General features: G+C 43.8%; 1 protein-coding gene across 1 annotated transcript in view; it reads left to right on the top strand.

Moving 5' to 3' along the window:
• The window catches only part of LOC110072716 (arylacetamide deacetylase-like 3), a 29,182-nt gene extending 4,458 nt beyond the window's left edge, over positions 1-24,724 (top strand). The window contains exons 2-4 of the mRNA XM_020781265.3: positions 80-296; positions 3,291-3,354; positions 21,819-24,724. Of these exons, the coding sequence (XP_020636924.3) occupies positions 80-296; positions 3,291-3,354; positions 21,819-22,593 (1,056 nt within the window). The 3' untranslated portion in view covers positions 22,594-24,724. The remainder of the gene's footprint in view (positions 1-79; positions 297-3,290; positions 3,355-21,818) is intronic.

The following is a 24,724-nucleotide window of genomic DNA, read 5'->3' as shown; positions in this document are numbered from 1 at the left end:
GGGTTGGAGCTGTTGTGGTGAAAAACACTCCGTGCTACATACTTACGCTGATCTTTCCCTTCTGTCTTGTTCCAACTAGGCCCTAATTCTGGAAAAACTACGTATCTGCCAGCGCTATAAAGTCTGGAGACTCATTTTTAAAGGAATACCGACAACGAAATGCACGACGCTGATAATCAAGGACCTCCTTTTTGACAATGTGACAGTGAGGGTGTACTGGCCCAAGACGCCGGCTGCTTCTAACAGAAGAGGAATGGTATTTATTCCCGGAGGGCTCGCCATCTTTGCAGGCATAAGTAAGTTCCTCTAAAACCTATCGTGGCCTTTGCAATTACCTTCGGAAGAATTAGCATGGTTTGGGGGATATTTCTAGATTGACCCCAAAAGAGAGGGAAGCGGCGGGTCTCTTTCCTCCATAGGCAGCTTAGCTGTAACTCTTTGGGATGATAGGATCCTGCCTACAGAAAGCAAGGCAGAAACGTCCACCATCCTCAATCATTAATGAACCCAGTGCTATGCAATTTCTCAAAGGGAAGTGGCTAATTCCGTCCCCTCACCATCATCTTCCTCTTGGTTGCATGAGGAGGAGTTCAGATTTCCCAAGGTTTCTCCTCACCAATTGGGTCAACATGCAAGCGGGATCTGCCACTGTGAAAATACTCAATGGGGGAGAGCAGGATGGGCCCATAACACTCAAACAAGGGGCATCGTGCTTCCATAGGGAGCCATTTAATCCCAGTAGCTGTCTTCACAGAGTTCGTAACAATGGCCAGAGCCCTATTTCTGACTCAGGCTGCTTTGCCTAACCTGCCCTGGCTAATTGTGGCTAATTGATGACAGTCCAGGGTGCATTTCAGTCACGGATCTGGTCACACACGCTGATGCCACAACCAAGATGTGTCTCAGCACCTGTTCGATTAGCCACGGTGAGCAGCAAAAAGTTCTGGGATCATCAGTAGAAATCCTGCCAATGCTTCTTAAAGGATTGGCAGAAATGCTTCCAAACGTAGGAAAATGGAACTGAAAGTAAGAGCACAGGTTTGGTGGAGCTTTTGACACACCACCTCCACTTCACGGCCTCGTATCATCATTAATGTGAGAGCAACGTTCAAGCAATGGTGCCTCAGCATCCTGCTTCAAGAGAAACACGACTTCTCAGGCAAAATATCTGTCTTGCCTCCTCAGAGCTGAACACTCATATCGAATGAGGCAAGACCTTCTGGACAGCTCAGTGGTTTCAGCATCTGGCTGCAGAGCCCAGAGTCAGGAGTTCGATCCCCCCCGGGCCTCCTTAGCAGCACCTGGACTTAATGATCCAGACCAGAGGGTCCCCTCCCAGTTCTCCAGTTTTACTATTATTATTATTATTATTATTATTATTATTATTATTATTATTATTATTATTATTATTATTATTATTATTATTATTATTATTATTATTATTATTATTATTATTATTATTAATAATAATAATAATAATAATAATAATAATAATAATAATAATAATAATAATAATAATAATAATAATAATAATAATAATAATAATAATAATAATAATAATAATAATACAGGATAGCTAAGTACTTGAGTTTGGGATTTCAGATCCCCACTGGGCCTCCTTGACAGCAGATGGACTCCATGATCCAAAGAATCCCTTCCGGCTCTGCCGGTTTTTAAAAAAATATTTTTATTAAATTCTAAAAAGATAATGGGCATAGCTTTAAAAAAGTACAGTGGCTGGGGCTGAGGTTGAGGCCGCCTTTCGGCTGTCATAGCTACCCCTTGGCAATATTGTCCCCACAGACCCGTCTTCGAAAAAAGGAAATAAACCCACTGAATGGCATTTCCCACAATGTGAAGGAGCACTTTTACCTGATAGTTTAGAAATATACACCTCCTGTTCATGGTAGTAGATTACCCGGATGTCTAGGGTTGTGAGAGAAGGGAAGAGACATTCTTTCTATCCCTTCACATTCTTCATGCCATGAATCCTTGTCAAGGCCTCTGCATATTATTCTCCTCAAGCTTAATCAACACTTTCTCACCTAAAAAAAAAAACACCCCTGTTTTATTCTCTTCTTGAAACAGAAGATGTTTCACTCCACCATCAGAACCACCCAGGTGGCTCATTTGGTGCCACAAAAATATTTTACCTCAGAGGGATGAAACAAATGGAATAGGGAGGGTTGGGGGTGTTGTTGTTTTTTACTTGTCTGTTTCTCTCTGACAAAAATTGGAAGCCATTTCCACGTAGCTTTAAGCACCAAGAGCACTGAGCACTTTTCTCTGTGTTTCACAGATCTTACTTCTGGGACTCGTGCCGGCTGGTGCAAGCGAGGGGTCCCTAAAGGTTGCCAGCAGGAGCGGCAACTTCCAAATTTCTAGCAGCTATTTGCACCCCCTCGGAAATTCATAGATTAAAAAAATGTAAAAGGTGTCTCACGCACTGGGACCTAGTCACTCCAGGTTCATAGGAGGGTGATTTCACTTTGGGTTTTAGTCTGAAATTACATTACATGTTGAAGCTAGATCATATGTTGTGGTGGCCTTTTTGAACCAGATAGTGAGGACTCTGCATCAGGATCAGCACATTGGAGAGCTCCTGTAAAGTTCAGGCAAAACCCCAGGAGCAGGTCACAGCCTCTGTCAAATCAGCCACCTCCTCTGTCTTATTTCCTTTTCACCTAGAAACAATTTTACTGATTCCTGCAGTCCTGGCTGAAGCCTTTTTAGATGGCCTTTTTCTATTCTATGTATGGTCAGATGTGATTCATATGGGCTGAAAGAAATCAGGAAATAAATAAATAATGGAACTGCCTTCTACATCCACTGGGGAGATATTAGTTTTGTAATTTGAGGGAAATCCATTTTGCACAAATAAATCCTAAGTTTTTCAACTTAGATTGAGCAGTTGATTGAATTCCGGAACACACAGTGCCCATATCTGGCTTGCAAAGTGCTTTGCAATTAAACACTGTTAATTAATTAATTGCAATTAACCCCTCTCTTGCAAAACAAAAATGGAAGGTGGGGACCTCTGGCTGTTGGAAGACCGGTGCAACTGCTGATGTTCAGCATTTTGAAAAGGCAGCCCTGCCAGTGTCAAGACAAAGACCCCCATCCCAGACTTTTTACAAAATTTCATTACTTGGAAGAAAGCCATCGAGCAATGCTAGATTTGCAGCTAAGAAATCAGCGGGAGGGGAAGTGGGTATTTTATTCGACTTTTCACGAGAAATGGTAATGGGATCCACCATGTAACCTCGGTTACAAAAACTTATGTCTTGCAGAAGGGTACGAAAGGGTGTGCCGCCACATTGCTCTCAAAAGCGACACTGTGGTTGTGAGTGTCGGGTAAGTACCGTCACCTCTCATTCTTTATATTTATTTATTAAAATAGCTGCGGTCCGGCCCCTATCCAGAGATCTCAGGGCAAAGTGCAATCGAGAAGGAACAATCCATGCAAATAACGTGAAATGGTACGACTCAAACCGAGTAAGACGTGCAGTCTACAAATTTTGAAAAACAAAACAGTAGGTACTCGTTGCTCACAAGAACAATCAGCACCAAAACAAGAGGAAAGCTGGCACCCGTTTGAGCTTCAAGGAAAGGTGTTTCACAACCACTGCCTGGTCTATTCTGGCCAGTGGCAGGCAGTTCTCCCTTCCGTTGGCATTAGAAATATGGACCAGTGAGCAATCCCTCCTTTTGAGATTAAGCCCAGCCAGATCTTTCCAAAACATTCCATTTGATTTGCCTGCCCCAAAGCCTCTTAGTATTCCATGGAGCATCAGGGATTGTTTTTCCTTTATTTTCTATCAAATATAGGGGGTACGTGTGTGTGTGTGTGTGAGAGAAAGGGACTGAGTTTTGCTTTTATTGTTATGATTTTGATTTGATGGTTTCTTTGATTTGATGTATGATTTGTAGTGGTAAAAGTAACAGGTATGCATACATGAAAATGGCCAGGGCTGGGAGCTGTGCACAATGCAAAAAACCCTAATCACAACTCCCTCCCACTGGAGGCCAGCCTGGCCCCCTCTTTGCTGTCCTTCCAGAAGCAGGCAAGGACTTTTCTCTTCAGGCAGGCTCTCTTTTCAAAGAGAGGAGAGGAGAAAAAGCGTAGGAGAGGAAAGGAAAGGAAATTGTTGGAAAGGAGAGGAGAAGAAAAGAAAGGAGAGCGAAAAATAGGAGGAAAGGAAAGAAAAGAAAAGGGTAAGAGAGGAGAGGAAAGGAGGGGAAAGGAAAGAGAAAGGGGTTATGCGCGCAAAATCCTCAAATTATCTGACTCTATCTCTGACCCTAATATGGTAAATAGGAAAGCCAATTAGCATTGCATACACCTGGGAGGCAGGAAAGTTTTAAGGGATGGATCATACTTCCTGCACTCTTAGAGAGCAGGCCGGGCAGGTGGGGCTTGTCAGCCATGGAAGGCAGCCCCATCTAGGAGAAGGAAAACTCCGATTTCAAACCTCCACTGTCTTGTGGCTATATCCACTCATGGAAAAGGCTTCAGGAGTTAACCTAGAGGCAAAATCTGGAGCTGGAGTCTTGAAGGCAGTTCGCGTCGTTCTGCCAACTCCTGCGACATTGCTGGAACCAGTTGTATTGGCTCTTGCCTTTCCATTGGACCATTTCAGCAACGTGGAGAGGGGGGATCTGCTGCTTGGGTAACAGCCTATCCTCCATACTACTTTACCCGGGCTTCATGCTCTGGAGAGGACACTTCTTGATACAGAGCACGTTACCATAGTCTCTTGAGACCGAAGGATGCCTATGATGAGAGAAATCAGAGCAGGAAAAGGATAGGGAGGGAGGGAGGGAGGGAGGAAGGAAGAAAAAGAAAAGGGAAGGGAAGAAAAGGAGAAGAGAGGAAATTGAAGGGAAATGGAAAGGATCAGATAGGAAAGAAAAGGGAAAAGGAGAAGAGAGGAACGGTTAGGAACGGAGAGGAGCTTTCAGTGAGAGAGGAGATAAAAATGGTAGCATAGGTGGCATGACGTGCCATTTCTTAGGGAACGATGAATGTTAGGCTGGTAAACTTTAACCAATGTTTACTCAAGGCTGAGTTGAATCTTTCCACAACCTCTACTGCTGATGATTCTTTGTTTGTTTGTTTGTTTGTTTCTGATCTTTTAGTAGGGCCTTCCTGGAGTGTTAAGACTGATCACTAAATTGCTCATCCCCGATAATGATCACTGCACAAGAGTTCAATGATGTTATTAGGCATCAAATCAATTTTAACATTATAGGAGGCAATTCCAAATATGGGAGAATGCCAAACAAAAAAACTGGCTGGCTTCATATCAGCACCAAATATGGCACAGATGTAGTAGACAGACTGCTCTTGCCCTGTGCCAAATTTTGGGAAGTTTGAGCAAAGGGCTTCCAGGTTATGAAAGCTATTTTACCCTCATGCAGAAATCTTACTTGATGCTAGCGGAACATAGGATTCTATATTTTCTCATTGTTTCCACCGTTCCACCCATCTTCTCACTATACAAGTGTCTGGTCATTAAGAAAAAAAACTGCAAAGATGTTATGTGCTATCATGTCACTTCTGATGTGTGGTGGTGACTATATGAGTTAATGACCTCCAAAATGCCATATAATGAACAGCTCTGCCCAGACCTTACAGACCAACAGTGACTCAAGTTAGGATGTTCTCTCTTCCTACTGCCCCACTTTCTAGCAGCGTTGTCTTTTGCAGTAAGTTCTGCTCAGGTCTTGCAAACTCTCAGCTATGGTGTCCTTTATGGAAATTATCTATCTCATCCTCTTTTCCTACACCACCTCCCCTTTCTCGCCAATATTCAAGGTTTCCCATCTGTTGAGGTCCATTCCTAAAGCCTTCAGATCCCGCTTGCAGATCTCCTTGTATCGCAGCTGTGGTCTCCCTCTGGGGCGATTTCCCTGCACTCCATCTTTTGGAATCTGACCATCAGCCATTCTCAGGACATGCCCAAGCCAACGTAGATGTCGCTGTTTCAGTAATGTATACAATGCTAAAAATTCCAGCTCAATCTAGGACTACTCTATTTGGAACTTTGTCCTGCCAGGTGATACCAAAAATGCGTTGGAGGCAACGCATATGGAACGTGTTCAGCTTCCTCTCCTTCTGTGCACAAAGGGTCCAGGACTCACTGCAGGACAGGAGTGTGCTCAGGACACAGGCTCTATAGACCTGGATCTTGGTCTATATGCTGTCAGCTTCTTATTGAGCCATAGTCTCTTTGTGAGTCTAGAGAACATGATACCTGCTTTGCCAATGCGTTTATCTAGCTCAACGTCTAGGGAGAAAGTGTCAGAGATCGTTGAGCCAAGGTACACGAAATCATAAACAACCTCCAATTCTTGTGTAGAGATGGTAATAGAGGGAAGTGAGTTCACGCCCTGGCCCATGACTTGTGTTTTCTTCAGGCTGATTGTTAGTCCAAAATCTTGGCATGCCTTAGTAAAACTATTCATAAGTTGTTGGAGGTCTTCAGCAGAACGGGCAACAACAGCTGCATCATCAGCGAAGAGGAAGTCCCACATGCATTTCAGATGGACTTTGGTCTTTGCTCTCAGTCTAGAGAGATTAAAGAGCTTTCCATCTGATCTAGTCCGGAGATAGACACCTTCTGTTGCAGTTCCAAAAGTGTGCTTCAGCATGACAGCAAAAAAGATCCCAAACAGGGTCGGCGCGAGGACACAACCCTGTTTCACTCTGCTTCAGATGTCAAAGGGATCTGATGTTGAGCCATCAAAAACTACAGTGCCCTTCATTTCCTCATGAAAGGACCTGATGATGTTAAGGAGCCGAGGTGGGCATCCAATCTTAGGAAGTATTTTAAAAAGGCCATCCCTGCTAACCAAGTCAAATGCTTTTGTAAGGTCTATGAAGGCCACTAAGAGTGGCTGTTGTTGTTCCCTGCATTTCTCCTGCAACTGTCTGAGGGAGAATACCATGTCAGTGGTGGATCTATTTGCTCGGAATCCGCACTGTAATTCTGGATAGACTCTGTCTGCAGGCACCTGGAGTCTCTTCAGCACAACACAGGCCAGCAGCTTCCCTACAACGTTGAGAAGAGAGATACCACAGTAGTTATTGCAGTCACCCCTCTCTCCTTTGTTCTTATATAATGTGATGATGTTTGCATCCTTCATGTCCTGTTGTACTCCACCTTCCCTCCAGCAAAGACAAAAGATTTCATACAGCTCAGTGGTAATTATCTCTTTACAACACTTCAGCAGGGATGTTATCCTTTCCAGGTGCCTTGCTGGAGGCGAGGGAATCCAAGGCCACTTTTGTTTCTGCAAAAGTCGGTTCGCTGCCCAACTCTTCCAAGACAGGCAGGCACTTGATGTTATTTAATGCCTTTTCGGTTACTACATTGTCTCTGGAATATAGCTCAGAGTAGTGCTGCACATAGCGTTCCATCTGCTGTGCTCGATCCTGGATGACCACGCCTGTAGCAGACTTCAAGGGAGCAAATTTCTTCTATATTGGACCTAAAGCCTGTTTGATACCATCATACATTCCTTTGATGTTACCTGTGTCTGCTGCTATCTGTATCTAACAGCAGAGCTGAAGTCAATAATCATTGGAACATCTCCTGACAGCCTGTTGGACTTGGCTACAAGCAACTCGAAGAGCCTGCAAGTTGTACTCACTAGGACAGGCTTTGTATGCTGCTAGAGCTCTCTTCTTGATGGCTGGCATCAACTCCTCCAAATGGGCTTTGAACCAGTCGGCCATCTTTTTGGTCTTCTTGCCAAATGTGGACAAGGAGGTGTTATCAACAGCATTCTTGAAATGTTCCCATCATTCAGGTGCATTTGCATCAGCCGGGCCTGGAAGAGTTTCCTCAGGCACTTGGGCAAATTCCTCCACTTTTCTCTGATTGTGAGGCTTGCTGATGTCAATATGTGGTCTTCCTTCCTTTTTCATGTGATATAAACTCTTTGTTCACTATTTTACTCTGCTACACACCAGGGAGTGATCAGTATCACAATCAGAACCCTGGTAACTGCGTGTGATTGTAATACTAGGAAGGCTAGAACGTCTAGTGAGCTGATGCCAATGCTTCTATCTTGGATGTCTCCAGGAAACTCTGTGTTGAAGCTTCGTATTAAAGAATGTGTTGCTGACACAAAGACCATAATAACAGCAAAATTCCAGCAGGTGTTGGCCTTTTTTTTTATATTTCCAATGCCAAAACAGCCTAGACAAGTAGGCCAAGAATTGTCATTAGCACCAACTCTAGCGTTAACGTCTCCAAGAATGAACAGTGTCTCTCTCTCTCAGGGATTTTTTTTAATAGTAGCTGCCAGATCATCATAGAATTTGTCTTTGACAAAAGTCTATGACAGTGTTGGTGCATATGCACAAATGAGCAAACGAAAGTCAGGATTCTTTCACTCTCTGCAATAGGTGAAACAATGGATCTCAGCAGAATATTTCTGACTGCAACGCCAACACCATATTCCTTGGTCTCATTCAATGGTTTTCCCTGCCAGAAAAATATTTTTTTTTTTATTTGGCAGATCTGGCACTCTCATCTCTTGCAGGGCAACCATGTCCATCTGCAGCCTACTCAGTTCCATGTCGATGACAGCTGTCTTAACAAGACCTATGAGTTCATGATGTCTCAATCTGCATCTCTTCACTATCTGATTCAAAAAGGCCGTCACATTCTCCACCGTAACGGACTCTTTTGTTGAGAGAATACACCTCAACGGGTCACAGTCCAAACAGTCCCCAGTCTTTAAAAAAATGGATCTAGATATTTTCTGCGGAGATCCGTAGAGAATGGACCGTACGGAATCATGTGAGAGAGTGACTCCGCTCCACCCAACTCACAGGAACAACACCTTTCGCTGTATGGGATCCCCTTGAATCTTCCATACAGCCCTGCCGATGGAATGGCGTTGCAACCAGCAAAGGTTGCGTTCCTGGGGACATTTTAGCAGCGAAGGTACCAGTAAAGTTGGTTGGCCCAGTTTAATGGGAACCAGCAGACTCGATGTCAAAGCCCTCTGTGCAGTTCTTATATTTATTTGTATGTCCAAGAGCCTATGCCTTCTTGCTCGATATGCTTCTTATTTTGATATCAAACCCTCGGGTCTGATATCAAACCTATCGCAATGCCCATCTATCTAATTTTCCCTTACCAAATTAGATGATCCTATGGCGGCCATCAAGGCCTCTAGGAGTCGATAAAGCAGATGATCCTAAGACTCTTTGCTCTCCTCAAAGCCAAAGAATGCTAACAGAGGCAAGATGGAACACACTTTTCCTCTCATCTGCTTCTGCCAACTTTTCGTTGATAAAATTTATTGGAACACCCTGGTAATAGCCTCTAAGGTTGAGGGCAGGGAAAGCTGGTGGAAAGCACCACACCCTGATGACTAGATTTACCTCACTGCAATGTTCCTTGCACAATCGGACGACTTTTGAGAGCTTTGAAGATATAGATCAAAAAATGCATTAAGGAATCATAAAGAAAACTCATGCGAGGGTGAGAGTATCTGCTCTGAAACAGTACATGCTATCCTGACTCATTGTGGCTTATTGTCTCTTTTCGGCCTACGGCTGAAGGCAGGGCAACACACATGAACTGAGCCAAGCTTTTATGACAAAATAAAACACAACTGGTTTATTTTACCTCACGATTCCTGCCACCAGCTGCTCCCTTCTGGGGCCTTCTATGGCTGGGGTGTGTGGCGGTAAATTGCTAGAGAAAGTCACGCCCCAAACACTCTGCTTCTAACACCTCTTTGTGAGGCATGACTGTCACTAGAAAACCAAAAATAACACTATGCGTGCAGAAGAACAGAGTTGCAGTTCATCTCCTGCCTCGAGCAGAGAGTTGGACTTGATGGTCTCATAGGTCCCTTCCAACTTCACAATTCTATGATTCTTTGAAATAGAGATGCAGAATCTCCCTTGTCTTCAAAGGCATAAGAGAATAAGGCCAGGAATTTCCAAGAATTTCTCTCTCACGGATGAGAATCTACAAAAGTGTAAATTTGCCCATTTGTGGGGTTCACACAATTGTCCAAATGAGGCCAACAACTGTTTTACATACAGTAGATATGTAAAGCACAAGGTGATCTGTTTTCATCTTTCTTCCCAATCATCTAGTTCATACATGTTAGCTGACTGGGTCGAGGGTCGGTGGATATGCTTTCATAGAATCATAAAATCATAGAAGAATGAAGTTGGAAGGAGCCTATAAGGCTATTGAGTCTGATCCCCTGCTCAGTGCAGGAATCCAAATCAAAGTACAACAGACAGATGTCCAATTTTCTCTTGTAGGCCTCCAGCATTGGAGCACTCACCTCCTCCCAAGGCCATTGGTTCTATTGTCGTACTGCTCTGTTAGGACGTTTTTCCTGATATTCACCCAAAATCTGGCTTCCTGTAACTTGAGCCCATTATTATGAGTCTTGCACTCAAGGATGCTGGAGAAGGGATCCTGTCCCCCCTCTCTATGAATACCTTTCAAGTATTTGAAAAGTGCTCTCCTATCTCCCCTCAGTCTTCTTTTCTCAACGATAAACATACCCAGTTCTTTCAGTCTTTCCTCCCAGGGCTTGGTTTCCAGCTCCCGGATCCTCCTTGTTGCCCTCCTCTGGACTTGCATCAGTTTGTTGACCTGCTTCTTCAAGTGCGGTTTCTAGAACTGGACACGGGACTCAAGATGAGGCCTAACCAGTGTTGAACAGATGGGAACTGGTACCTCATGGGATTTAGAGACTGTGCTTCTGTTAATGCAGCCTGAAATAGCATTAGCTTTTCTTGCAGCTACATTACATGGTTGGCTTATATTCCGCTTCTGATCTACAATTCCAAGATCCTTCTTGTTTGTAGTGTTACTGAACCAAGTATTTCCCATTTTGTTACTGAGCATTTGTTTTCCCCCCTCTAGGTGTAGAACTTTGTACTTGCCCCTATCAAATTTCATTCTATCATTTTCAGCCCAGTGCTTGAGTCTAACAAATTTGTTTTGAGTTTTTCCTCTGTTCCAGGGTATTAGCTACGTGGTGACAATAATCTGTCAGATCTGCTTTGATTTGAATTCCTACATTGAGCAGGGGGTGGACTCAAGGGCCTTATAATATAAAATTCAATGCTTCTATGTGTTTTCTAACACTTTTTGTAGCCTCACAAGCCAGGAATTTATCAGAAGTGTCATATTTGGGCAATTTGGTCTCCCAAAAGATATCAGGATAACTGAAATCTCCTATTACTACTGTATTGCTTCTTTTTGAAGTTCTTGCTATTTGTTTTTTAAAGGTTTCATTTGCATCTCCTCCTCGATTTGGAGGTCAATAGTAGATGGCAACTGCCATGTTCCTTTTTTTGCCCCAGTTATATTAACTTAGATGCTCTCAATGGTGTAGCTAAGCTTACTCCACCCCCACCCCCGAATTTCTGTGCAGGAATATTAATTTTTTACATATAGCGCTACTTCACCTCCCTTTCTATTGTCTCTGTTCTTTTTGAACAATTCACATCCTTCAATTGCTGTATTCCAGTCCTAGGAATCATCCAAACAAGTTTCAATATCAATATCAACTCATATTTATCCTCCTGAACTAAGAGTCCCAGTTCTTCTCATTTGTTTCCCATGCTCCTGCCATTTATGTACAGACACTGGAGAGAGTATAATTTGTGGCTTGCTTTACTTCCTACTTTTTTTGAATGTTATTATTGGGCCCCATTAAAGGTGCTCGGTCTATTCCTCTTATTGTGTGTAAGGTTTCATCTGTCTTTACGTACCTCTGAGTTTTCATCTCCCTCCTCCCAATTCTGTTTAAAGCTTTCTCAAAGCAAAGGGGAAATAAATCAGAGACATTTTATGCAAATTATTTTGATTTTCATTAGGGAAAGAGGTCCTGGGTGATAAATTCTGAAATATTGGCCATACGGGAGGCTTGAAGCCACACGCTTCTCCCAGTCCCCAATGCAACCATTTCTGTCTACATCCTCTAGCTCGGCTGTGAGACTAATACAGTGGGGTCTCTACTTAAGAACTTAATCCGTATTGGAAGGTGGTTCTCAAGTGGAAAAGTTCTTATGTAGAATCTGCATTTCCCATAGGAATGCATTGAAAACCATTTAATCCGTATCTGCTCTTTTCCGTCCATAGAAACTAATGGGAAGCTGCTATTCCGCCTTCTACCACTAGAGGGGGATTTTTTCTTTTTTTTCCCCTTAGGTCAGGGAACAGTGTTAAAAGCACTTCTGACGAAGCTAATTTTGAAGCAATGGACTGAAAACCAATTAATCCGTTCTGGCTGTTTTTTTTATGTAGAGGTGCGTTCGTACATTGAAGCATTAGTTCCCATAGGAACTAATGCAAAGCTGGTTAATACGTACTCTACCACTAGGGGGAGAACTTTTTTTTAACCTAAGATGACCTAAGGTTAAAAAAAGAGCAGGAAAGTTTTTTTTTCCTGTTCTTATCTGGATTTTTGTTCTCAAGTAGAAGCAAAATTTAGCAAATGGAGCTGTTCTTAAGTGGAATTGTTCTTAAGTAGGGACGTTCTTAAGTAGAGACCCCACTGTAAAAGCATATAATTTTGGAATGACCCATGAGAAGCTGATGCACAGCCTGAGGAAGATGAATTATTGTTGAAAGCTCACTTGTTTTCTCTCTTAATGGTCGAATAAAAGTATCATCTGTTCCTGCATTTGTATTGTTTTGAAGACCATGTGGCCTTGTTGTTATTTTACCTCATTGAGATGCCTCAACATCCCAAGACAGTCAACATCAAAGTAGAATGAGGCATTTACTTGGTATTTTTGTAGTCCCTATCCAGAAACGGACCAAGTTCAGCCTCCTGCCACAAGTCAAATATTTTGCCCCCAAAACTTTTTGCCACAAACTGCACCCACAGACATTTCTCCCTCTTCAAAAGGCTGTCTTTTGTGCAGATCAGTCACAAGTCGGATGGTGTGCCTGATTTCACAACCAGTGTTGCAGCAACGAGTGTAAACAACAACCTACCAAATGTGCAACCGCTCACACAATCGCTTTTGCACTCCTTGGATGAACAGGATCCTGCCCTCTAAACCATTTTCCTACTTACCCAATGGAGTGAACTGATGGGCAGGGCAAAGATTTAAAAAAAACCCTTTGTGTCCTTAAAAAAATTGCACATGGAATTAGCGTGCCAACCCTAACCCTTTAAGAAGGCAGAGTGGTTGTTTTAAATAGAATTGTTCCAGTGTATGACGTTTAACTCAACTTCCTCAGAATAATACTGCTGTCATCGAATATAATAATTTGATTCTAGTCCTGTAGAAAGTAATTAAGTATACCAAATAAGAGCATAAATCCTTGCCTGGCGCATGTGTGATAAACAAGATTATCTGAGACTCTTTTTCCCCATCTTCATGAGTCTTTTTTCCCAATTGGTCTTGGAGAAGTGTTGTACATTTTTGACATTTACCTTCTTTTCATCTCTCTATTAAATGCACAAAATTACAAAACTGTCTGAAGAGTGGCCCCCTTCAGTGAGCTCTTCACAAGCAGTATGACTAGGATTGTCTGGTTGCCTCTTCATAATTCATTAGCCTGTACTTTTGAGTCTTTGTGGGGGGGGCACATGCCTGCATATATATATATATATATATATATATATATATATATATATGTGCTTGGCTTCACAGTGGAGAGACATAATAATTAGTGTTGCACACAATTTTGTGTATAGTTTAGAAAACAACATAAAAAATAAATGCTTTGGTAGTTCCAGACTTTACTTTAAGCAAGGCCTCTTATTGGCTTTGAATAATTATTGCAACAATTCTTTTGGCAAAAGCTTTTGCCTGGTTAAGCCAGTTTATCTCGAGCCCCTTCAAAATAAAAAATAAAAATAGAGAACCTTTTTGCATAGCCCTGGCACTACATGACGTTTGTCCTCCATTACGCATCTTATTTTTATTTGCAATTGAGATAGTTGCAAAAGAAGAACAATTTTAAAAATACTGGGATTACTTTTTAAAAGGCAAGGCATTATATGGAGGTATTTGCTGACAGTGGTGCTTAAACACTTAGTAAATTGAGCAAGCTATTCAAAAACCTTTATTGGCATATACTGTACAGAACACCTAGTCCAAAAGTACATTCAGTAAAACTTGTTTGCAACATTCTGGAACCATATCAAAGTTTTGTTCAGATTCAATGTAGTTTTTCTATTTATGCCGCAAGACGAACTCTCCACCCTATTCTATGTACCTTATAATAATAATAATACCGTAATTTAAAAAAATTATTGTCGTAATTAGCCCAGTGATTACATCAGAAGATCCTTACACTTGGCTCAAGGAGGGAGTACTGGTTCAAATTGTGCTCTTTTTGGCCTGTTCACTATGTTTGCTAAGAAGCACACTACTTTCATTTAATGGAAAACACATTGTGTCTATATCCAACCACCCACTTACCTTAAGCAATACTGGGCCCAGTTATTGAGCGCGGGGTTCAGAATAGCAAGGGCAATATAAACACATGCGTACTACCAGCAACTCAATTCCTCCCAGTTCACAAGAGCAGTTCCTCTCATTGTAAGGAATACCTTAAAATCTGCCAGATAATACTGCTGAAGGCATTACATAAAATCTGGCCAGGGAATAGGCTCTGTGCTTTTGAGGTGATTGTGATAGATGATAGGATAGGGCCCTCTGGCCCTGCCTAAACAGGAATCAGGTGGCTTAGGGGGGAACTGGTCTTATTTGCTGCACTTGGGAGATCCTGGAATTCAATATCTAATATCCTGAATTTAATCAGATGAAAATGCTTCCTATTCCAGAACCTTTTGTTGAATTCCTGAATTGTAGGGCATAGAGAGAGGTATTATATGGCTATGGCTATTTAAAAAAAATCAAAACTTTTTTAAAAAAAGAGTCAAGTATAATGGTGTCTCGCTAGACAACGACCTCGCTGAACGATGAAACCGCAGGGCGATGGCTTTTTTGTGATCGCAAAACAATGTTTCCTATGGGGTATTTTCGCTTTACGTTGATTAGGTCTTTGCTTCGCGAACCGTTTGTTCGCAAAATGACAATTTTTCCGGCTCCGCAAAATGGCTTCCCTTCGCAAAATGGGTGTTTTCCGGACAGCAATTTAAAACAGCTGATCGGTGGTTCTCTGTGGGCGATCTTTGCTGGACAACGAGGTATTTCCCCATTGGAACGCATTAAACAGTTTTCTAGGCATTCCAATGGGTTTTTTTTCGCATGACGACGATTTTGCTGTACAGCGATTTTCCTGGAACGGATTATCGTCGTCATGCGGGGCACCACTGTATGTGATTCTCCGTATTATATTTCAAGTGCCAAGAATACATTTTCCAAATTGTAAACAAGGTGCCTATAATAAATGTAAAAATGATAAAACAAATGCTGCTCACCAACTCAAGACCGTCGGAAAGCTTTCCAGCGTTAGAAGTAATTTTAAAAAATAATTTTGGGGAGCTCAAATCCCAGTTTCTAGTCTTGGGAGCTGTGACAAACCCAGACCTACTGGGATATGCCACAGTTTCACTAAGCTGCCACCAACCATTCCCTATAAGAAGTCACACAGACCAGGGATGGATTTTCAACAAATAAAAGAATAAGGTTTATTTAAAACAACACACAGGAAAATAAAATGATCAGGTGAATAAGATATAGTAACGTGGCTTTATCTCACTCATACATACACACAGTTTGGTTCACACAGAACACTTAACTTGAAGCACAGACCCTGAACCTATCAGTTCTGGCTAACCAACAGACACCTGAACCTATCAGGTTGGTACTGACACACAGTAGTACCCTGTCTGACACACAGACTCCCACACCAGCTTCTTCTTCCCAGCTGATGCTTCGTCACATCCCAGCGTCTAAACTTCTCCACACACGCATCACATATATATACAGTACAGCCCCTCCTCCTGATGTCCCGCCTTCCACTCCCCATAGGATGGAACTTTCCCTCCAAACCCATGACAGACGGGTAACATCAGTGCTGTATGTAACACCTCCCCTCTTTATAAGTTGTTTTGTAGGGGGAAAGCTAAGGTGCTTTTTCCCAAAAAACAACCTGGATAAAACACACAACAACAGTTATACATACAATATCATACTTACTTATACTTACATTCTAAGTTAACCATATCAATTAGGCATTTAAACATTTACCATATACATTACATCAATTTACCTTTATTCATACAAACCAAGTTCAAAAAACAGGTACATTTAACTTTTTGTCATCAATATATATACATAGTCCATGTTTCTTTCGCCGTCTTCAATCTTCAGGTCTTCTTGACAAGGCGTCAGCAACACAGTTCACTGACCCTCTGACCACCTTCACTTCAAAGTCATAGTCCTGCAGGTTTAAAGCCCACCTCATAAGTTTGCTATTGTGGGTTTTCATTGTCTTTAACCATTGCAGTGGTGAATGGTCAGTACACAGAACAAAATGTCTTCCCCAGATGTAAGGCTTGGCCTTCTGGATCGCGTAGACTATGGCCAAACACTCCTTCTCCACGGTTGCCAAATGTCTCTCACCTTTTTGAAGTTTCCTACTCAGGTAGGACACTGGATGCTGGTCACCATTCTCATCCTCCTGGCACAGAACTGCTCCTACCCCGCTGTTAGACGCATCAGTGTAGACGATGAACTCCCGGTCGAAGTCTGGAGCACGCAGCACTGGATAGTTGATTAACGCCTCCTTCAACCTCTGGAACGCCGCCTCACAGTCGCTGGTCCACGGGATGCGGTCATCAGCCTTCTTCCTCGTCAGATCGGTCAGCGGAGCCGCAATCTCGCTAAACCTCGGGATGAACTTTCTGTAGTAGCCCACCAACCCAAGAAATGATTTGACTTTTTTCTTGGTGTTGGGTCTGGGCCAATCACGAACAGCTTCTATTTTGGCCTCCAGGGGTTTTATCACTCCTCCCCCTACCATGTGACCCAAGTATTTTATTTCTGGGCTACCCAGCTGACACTTGTTCTCTTTGCAGAGCCTAGGCCAAAGCACTTCCTCCCCTGGCTTAAAGTGCCTCTCACTGGCTCTCTGGTCATCCCAAGCTTTCTTTCTGACTTTTTGAGCTTGCAGGGTCTCTGCTGCTAGCTCTAGGTTTCTCTTTAGGTCCTTCCTTAAAGAGTCTCTATATGTCACAACGTCTTGTGGGTCATCCTGGGTGATCTGCTCCCAATTTTGTTTGATCACATCAAGGGGCCCTTTCACCCTTCTCCCAAATAAAAGTTCAAATGGACTGAACCCGGTACTGGCTTGTGGCACTGATCGATAAGCAAACAAAAGGGATTGCAGCTTCTGGTCCCAATTGTTTGGATTCTCTGCCAAGTAAGCCCTAATCATGCGCATTAGAGTCCCATTGAACTTCTCAGTTAACCCATTACGTTCAGGATGATAGGCAGTGGTTTCCTTGTGCTTAATTCCACAGATTTGCCATAAGCATTTCATGAGCTTTGATGTGAACGATGCTCCCAAATCTGTAATTATTTCTGAGGCAAATCCCATCCTGGACATATACCCCACCAAGGCATCTGCCACTGTGTTGGTTTCAATGTTAGTCAAGGGAATGGCTTCAGGGTACCTCGTGGCATGGTCCACAATGGTGAGAATGAACCTGTTCCCCCTCTTTGTGGCCTTGGGCAAAGGTCCCACAATATCCACCCCTATACATTTGAACGGAGTGTCAATCACAGGCAAAGGGCACAACTTTGCTTTGGTCCTGTCGCGGCTATTGCCCTGCCTTTGACACACATCACATTGTTTACAGAACTCCCTGATCTGCTTCCCTATGTCAGGCCAGTAAAAATTCTGTGTGATTCTCTGCTGTGTTTTGTTCACCCCTAAGTGCGCAGCAAACATGTCAGAGTGCCCCCTTTGTAAGATCATGGGGCGATACTTTTCAGGTACCACTAGCTGACTTCGGATCCCATCTCCCCCTTTTGAGATATTCCTCAGGGTCTCTCTATATAAAATCCCCTTTTTCTCCAGAAATCTCACTGGGGTTTCAGGTGTTAGCTGGGCGTCAGTCACCTGTTCAAAACACTTTTGGAGAGTGGCGTCTGCCTTTTGCTCCTGTCCAAATCTGCTGTCTGTGGTTAAGGTTTCCACCACAGCTTCTGAACTCCCCTCTGCTTCCGTCTCTGGCTCATCATTACCCCCCTGAACTGTCCCCGTGGTGGCTTGTGAACGTGTAATCACTAGCACCCGTTTCACATGTTCAGCCAGGTCATTTCCCACGAGCACGGCTGCTGGCAGAGTCGATGAAATCGCTAGCCGCCAAACTCCCCTCCAGCCTTGAAAGTTGACAGGTACCTCCGCGACTGGCAGAGAGATCACCTGCCCCTCAATCCCTGCCACCTTCATGCTCTCATTTGGGATTACATACTCCCTAGGAATAATATCTGGATGGCACAGGGTCACCTGGGAACAAGTGTCCCGTAGCCCCCGATACTGACGGTTAAGTATTCCTACGTCCACCCCTGCTGTCTCAAACAACTGAGAATCTGTTCTCACCAGCAGGCAGCGCCTGACCTCTACAAGAGGACCATTTTCCTCAGCCTGATCAGCAGATGTAGCTGTTCCAGATTGAGTAGCCATGGCAACAGGCTCCCTCAGTGACAATGAGCCTTGCTCTTTCTGGACACAGAACACAGCTTTTGGCTTGGTTCCACTCGAATCCTGAGGCACAATTCCTTTTAGCTGCTTTAATTTCTCACACTCTGAGATTAGATGGCCCTTTCCCTGACAGAAATAACATGTTCTGCTGTACTTGGAGTCTTTCTCCTCTGATTTTGGTTTTCCCTCCAAAATCTGGTTCCTGGACTGGCTCTGCCCAGAAGTTTTTTCAACAGAATGGCCACCCATTTTTGGCGGGCCCTGAACTAACCCTTTGGAGTACTTAGGGTCCCATGTTTCCCTCATGTTTTCTTCAGAATAATTCAGGTTTTGACGTTGTGCCTTAACCTGTGTGCCTTCTTTTGGTTTCTTTTCTAGCTCCTTTTGCTTAGCCTCCAACTCAGCCCTGATCTGTAAACTTTCTTCCTCAGCCCTAGCTTTTATCTCTTTTACTTTTTCTTCAGTCTTATCTCTGATTTCTTTTAACTTAATGTCTTTTTGCTGATTATATTTTTCAAAATCTTGCTCACTTTGTCTGACCTGAGCCTCATACTTTTCTCTTTCCGAAATTTCTTCAACTGATAAATTGTTATTTTTCTTATTTAGGAATGTTAATTTTAATTGTGCCATTCTCATTCTGTGTTCCAGTTCCATCTCTTTCATCCTCATGGCCATTCCCCTTTTCTTGGCATCTGCCTCTGCCTGACTGATTTCAGATCTTTCTCTTAAGTCTAATTCCCTCATCCTCAGTTCATGCTGTTGGGCTAGGAGCATTTTTCTGAGTTCTGAGGTCAGTTCTTCCGTGCTCTCATCCTGCACTGAGCCAAATTCTTCCTCAGAACCTTGGTCAACCTGGGGGTCTTTCACTTCACCCATTTCTGCCATTTGGCTTCGAGTCAAGGGCATAATCCCCCCCCCAGAACAGGCTGCTTTCAAAAGTCAAGCCTCAAAATAAAGCGACCACTTTTTTTCTTTCTTTTGCCTCAGAACCAGCCTTCTATAGGCTGCTGTTCTTTCAGCACTAACTTGCAACAGTTGCGAGTCAGAGTCTACCCCCCTCTGCTAGGCCTCTCAGCAGGCAGGCTAAATCACTGTTACTATACAGTTTTGCCTCAGCTTTTTTCCTGCCAAAAACAGGCTGCCTCAGAGCTCCCTAATCTAGCCCCCAATCTGAGGTTACACGTTCTTCTACTAGTGCACCCCCCCGTGAGGCACACCTAGAAGATTACCTACGCGCTCTCAGATTGTCCCTGACTAGACCCCCCTTGCTCTGGGCACACTTGCCAAGGCTTTGCTGGACCGCTGGACAACTGGACCAGTCGTATCCCACACGCTGGACACCAATCAATGTGACAAACCCAGACCTACTGGGATATGCCACAGTTTCACTAAGCTGCCACCAACCATTCCCTATAAGAAGTCACACAGACCAGGGATGGATTTTCAACAAATAAAAGAATAAGGTTTATTTAAAACAACACACAGGAAAATAAAATGATCAGGTGAATAAGATATAGTAACGTGGCTTTATCTCACTCATACATACACACAGTTTGGTTCACACAGAACACTTAACTTGAAGCACAGACCCTGAACCTATCAGTTCTGGCTAACCAACAGACACCTGAACCTATCAGGTTGGTACTGACACACAGTAGTACCCTGTCTGACACACAGACTCCCACACCAGCTTCTTCTTCCCAGCTGATGCTTCGTCACATCCCAGCGTCTAAACTTCTCCACACACGCATCACATATATATACAGTACAGCCCCTCCTCCTGATGTCCCGCCTTCCACTCCCCATAGGATGGAACTTTCCCTCCAAACCCATGACAGACGGGTAACATCAGTGCTGTATGTAACAGGAGCCTCCAGACGTTGACATGTTTGTTCACTTTGGTGAACTGCTGTGGGGGAGGGGGGTCCCAGTCTCCTTCCTCCGAACTCAAAAAAAGGGAACAGGAATGAGCGGTCTGGGCACTTATCTTTCTCACTTTTTCCACGCAATGGTTCATTTGGTTACTTCGGGGGCCTGGTGATTTGGCCTTTGAGACTGCCCAAGTTGCCCACTCCACCAAGAACAAATAAAGCAGGACCCCAAAATGGTTTAGTCAACAGGGTGTCCAACACTGTCCACTCCAGCAGCTACTGAATGTTCCTCTAGATGTAGCTGTCTTCTGCAGACCACCTGGGTGTATGCCACTCCACGGTTCTTGTTCATTTGCTTCATTGAGCTGGCAATTCCTTTGATCTGGAAAACGGGATGGAATCAAGCCAGTTCAACAGATAAATCAGCCTTCAATTCAATGGGTAAATCAACCCAGTCTACAGCTACAGGGAGAAGGAAAGGAGATGTTCCTCAGTTTCACTGTTCACATTAGGCCAAGCTGAATAAGAACTGAAATTGTGAACATTTTCCCATTAATTCTCCATGTTTCATCATTATCACGAGCAGCAGAAGTTTATTTTTTTTTACCGTCAAAGTATTTTCTAAGTGTTCTTCATAAAACAAGAGACTGCTTCTAATGTACTTTGATTATTCGATTGGAAAGTCAGTGTGATGTGTGCAACTGGGGCTCAGAAGTGTGTGTGTGTGTTTTGTGCGGTCAAGTCGGAACCGACTTACAGTGACTCTAATAGGGCTTTCAAGGTACTGTATTTTTCTGTGTATAAGACGCACCCCATGTATAAGATCCCCCCCCCACTTTTCTAATCTGAAATTAAGAAATCTTAAGTGGGGTTTAGCAAGTGTAGGGGGAAAGGGATCAAAATGCTGCAGGATCACTCTGATCCCTGCTTATACACGGAAGTAAGCTGAGGAGAGAACAAAAACAAGTGGAGGGGAAACCAGAGATCAAAGCAATCCTGCAGCGCTTTGATCCCTTTCCCCCTACACTGGCTAAGTCCCACTTAAATTTCTTAATTTGGATTAGAAAAGTGGGGGTGTCTTATACATGGGGGCGTCTTATACACGGAAAAAATACGGAACCTAAGAAATGCTTTCATCCAAAGTTGGAAGCAACTTGAAGGCATGTAAAAAAAAATCAACAACCGTCTTCAACAGGACATTTCAGGGGTGCACCAGCGCACTTTTGAGTAGGCTTTGCTACTATACCATTAGCTCATAGAGTGTGGGATTACATGTGACTTCTCGTTGTCTTTTCCCCTGTTCTTTTAGATGTCGGGAAGCCCCCGAGCATCCCCCTCCAAGCCAGCAGCTGGACTGTATCACGGCTACTGTACACTTTCTCAAGAACGCCCAGGAATACGGAGTGGACCCCCACCGCATTTCCGTCGGAGGGGACAGCTCCGGAGGCACGTTTGCGGCCACGGTTTGTCAGAGACTGGCTACCAGGAAAGACATCCCCCGGCTCCGGGCCCAGCTCCTCTTCTACCCTTTTCTCCAGGCTTTCGACTTCAACTTGCCTTCTTACCAGCAAAACGAGTCGGTGCCTCCCTTGTTCAAGAAACGGATGCTCAAATTTGGTTTGCAGTACCTGAACGAAGAGTTTAAAGATCTGGAAGGGATGATGAGAAATGCCCACGTTGCCAGGGAGATGGAGCCGAAATACAGGAAATGGATCCACGCCGACTACATCCCAGAAGAGTTTAAGGCGAGAGGCTACGTGCCGGTGGCCCCTGCGCCGTTTTCCGAAAAACTTCACGAGGCGATCAAAGTATGCCTTGAAGACGTGCTTTCTCCTCTTGTCGCAGAAGATGACGTCATCCGTGAACTCCCGGAGACTTTCATATTAACCTGTGAGTACGACGTTCTCAGGGACGATGGGCTGCTGTACAAGAAACGCCTGGAAGACAACGGGGTGCCCGTAACCTGGCATCATTCAAAGGACGGGGTCCATGGAATACTCTACCCTGTGGATTGTGGCCCGCTTCAGTTTCCAGACACGCAGCCAAGTTTCCATCACATCATCCATTTTTTGAAGCGCCTGTAGAATTAAAATAGCCTGTCCTTCTTCTATGGCGCAGAGAACAGGGCCTCTGAATTCGGTAGCTGAAACGGTTCGGAAAACTGGGAATAAGTTTGAATCCTTTGGAATGTCTAGACGTCCAACAACTACACGAATTTGTCCAATGTTACACTGTTACACTGTTGATTCGGGGAAGATCAATAGGTAGAGGAGCTGATCTGCCAGGTTTCTAAATGAGACAAGGACCGGATCGTTTCTGGGATGGTTGCCATTCCGCATGGTGCAACTTGGCGAGTGGCCAGGTTTTCCTTCTCCTCTGAAGGCAGGAGGAGGGGACAAGAGGGTGGTGACGGTTCAGGCTGTCTGCTTTATAAGATCCTATATACAGAGGAAACAGCTAGCAGGGGAAAGTGTGTCATGCAAAATGGACCACAAAATATCCTGGTTATTTACAACGTTTGCTGCAATGCATACATCTGGGTGGGGGCATTGTAATCCTCTAGGATCGCCCTAGAAGATTGTTTGCATCTTCTGTGCTTCCTATGTGCCCGTGTGCTTTACCTTTAAAGGGAAAAGACACCGGTTTTCCACAGAGGCAGTTCATGCAAATTACAGAGATCTCAAGAAGAAAAAAAAAATAACCCCACCTCACCCCTTTTCACCTTCTTCTTTGGAACCAAAGAATGTCTCAGGATTTGAATGTGCCTCGTCATGTCGAGACAGCTAAACCTGCCGGAAAAGAATAGATTTCTATTCTTTGCATCCTAATTCAAACCTCATGACATTTGATGATGAACAGGACTGCCTCAAGGGGTGGTGGACTCATTTTGATCAGAGGTTAAAAAGCCACTTGCCGGCGATGCTTTCCTGCATCAGGGTTGGGCTTGATGAGCATTGACATCTTTTTCCACTGCTCTGTTATTCCATGCATTTTAAATACTGCCTTCTGCCACTTTTCTTGCTGTGCCATTATTTATTCTCGTTGCTATTTTTCTTAAACATGAGAGAATTTTGCCTGGGATTGATGTCAGGCTGACTGGCCATGTTCCTCTTTTTTGCCCTTTTTGAAGACAGGGACCACATTAACCCTCCTCCCGCCCTCTGGCAGCTCCCCTGTTTCCCATGATTTCAAGAAAATAAAGGCTAGTGGTTCTGAGAGTCCTTCAGCCGTCTCCTTCAGTACCCTTTGGTGCAGTTCATCCGGTCCTGGAGATCTGAACTCATTCAAGGTGGTAAGGTATTCCTTGACTATTGGTTTATCCATCTCCAGCTGCAATCCTGTCCCCCCCTCCCCCAATACTTACTCTTCCAATTTGTTTGGAAGTTCATCGTCTGTCTTACGGGAAAATACGGAATGGACCCCCTCTGCCTTTTCTTTGTCCTCTGTTCTCATTTTCCCCTATATATTGTAGAGCTGTGCCACGTCTTTGGCTTGTCATTGACAAACAAAGTTGGAACCTCAAACGATGCCAAAGTTTTATACCAGTTTTGCGCCCCCTTTCCCCCCTAAAACCCATAGTTTGTGCCCCTATGCCACAGTCTATTTAAAACCTCACCACATAGGGTTCCTGTAACCACCCCAACGTTGTACACACTGTTTTGCAGGGGTACAAAATGTAGTACAAAATTGGTACAGTGGCGCCTCGCTAGACAGTTACCCCGCATGACAGTTTTTTCGGTAGACATTGGCCTTTTGCGATTGCTATAGCGATTCGCAAAACAGTGATTCCTATGGGGGAATTTCGCTGGACAATGTTTGCTCCCTTCTTCGCAAACCGATTTTCGCTAGACGACGATTTTGACAGCTCCCTCCACGCTCGCAAACAGGTGTTTTCGGAACCTAAGCTTCGCAAGACAGCGATTTAAACAGCTGATCGGCGGTTCGCAAAGCGGCTTTCCTATGGCCGATTGCTAGACAATGACGATTCTACCCCATTGGAAGGCATTAAACAGGTTTCAATGCATTCCAATGGGGAAATGCTTTTCGCTAGACAATGATTTCGCTAAACAGCGATTTCAGTGGAACAGATTATCATTGTCTAGCGAGGCCCTACTGTACAAAAGATAACCATTTCTACCATTTTGGAAAGGAAAGGTGTGAGACTTATTTTTAAACCATGAACAAATTACTAGCTTTCCGCCTGTGTTGTTTGCA

The sequence above is a fragment of the Pogona vitticeps genome, chromosome 7, assembly GCF_051106095.1.
Source record: "Pogona vitticeps strain Pit_001003342236 chromosome 7, PviZW2.1, whole genome shotgun sequence".
Lineage (NCBI taxonomy): Eukaryota > Metazoa > Chordata > Lepidosauria > Squamata > Agamidae > Pogona > Pogona vitticeps.
The sequence above is the reverse complement of the archived record's forward strand: the minus strand, read 5'-3'. Positions and strand labels throughout refer to the sequence as shown.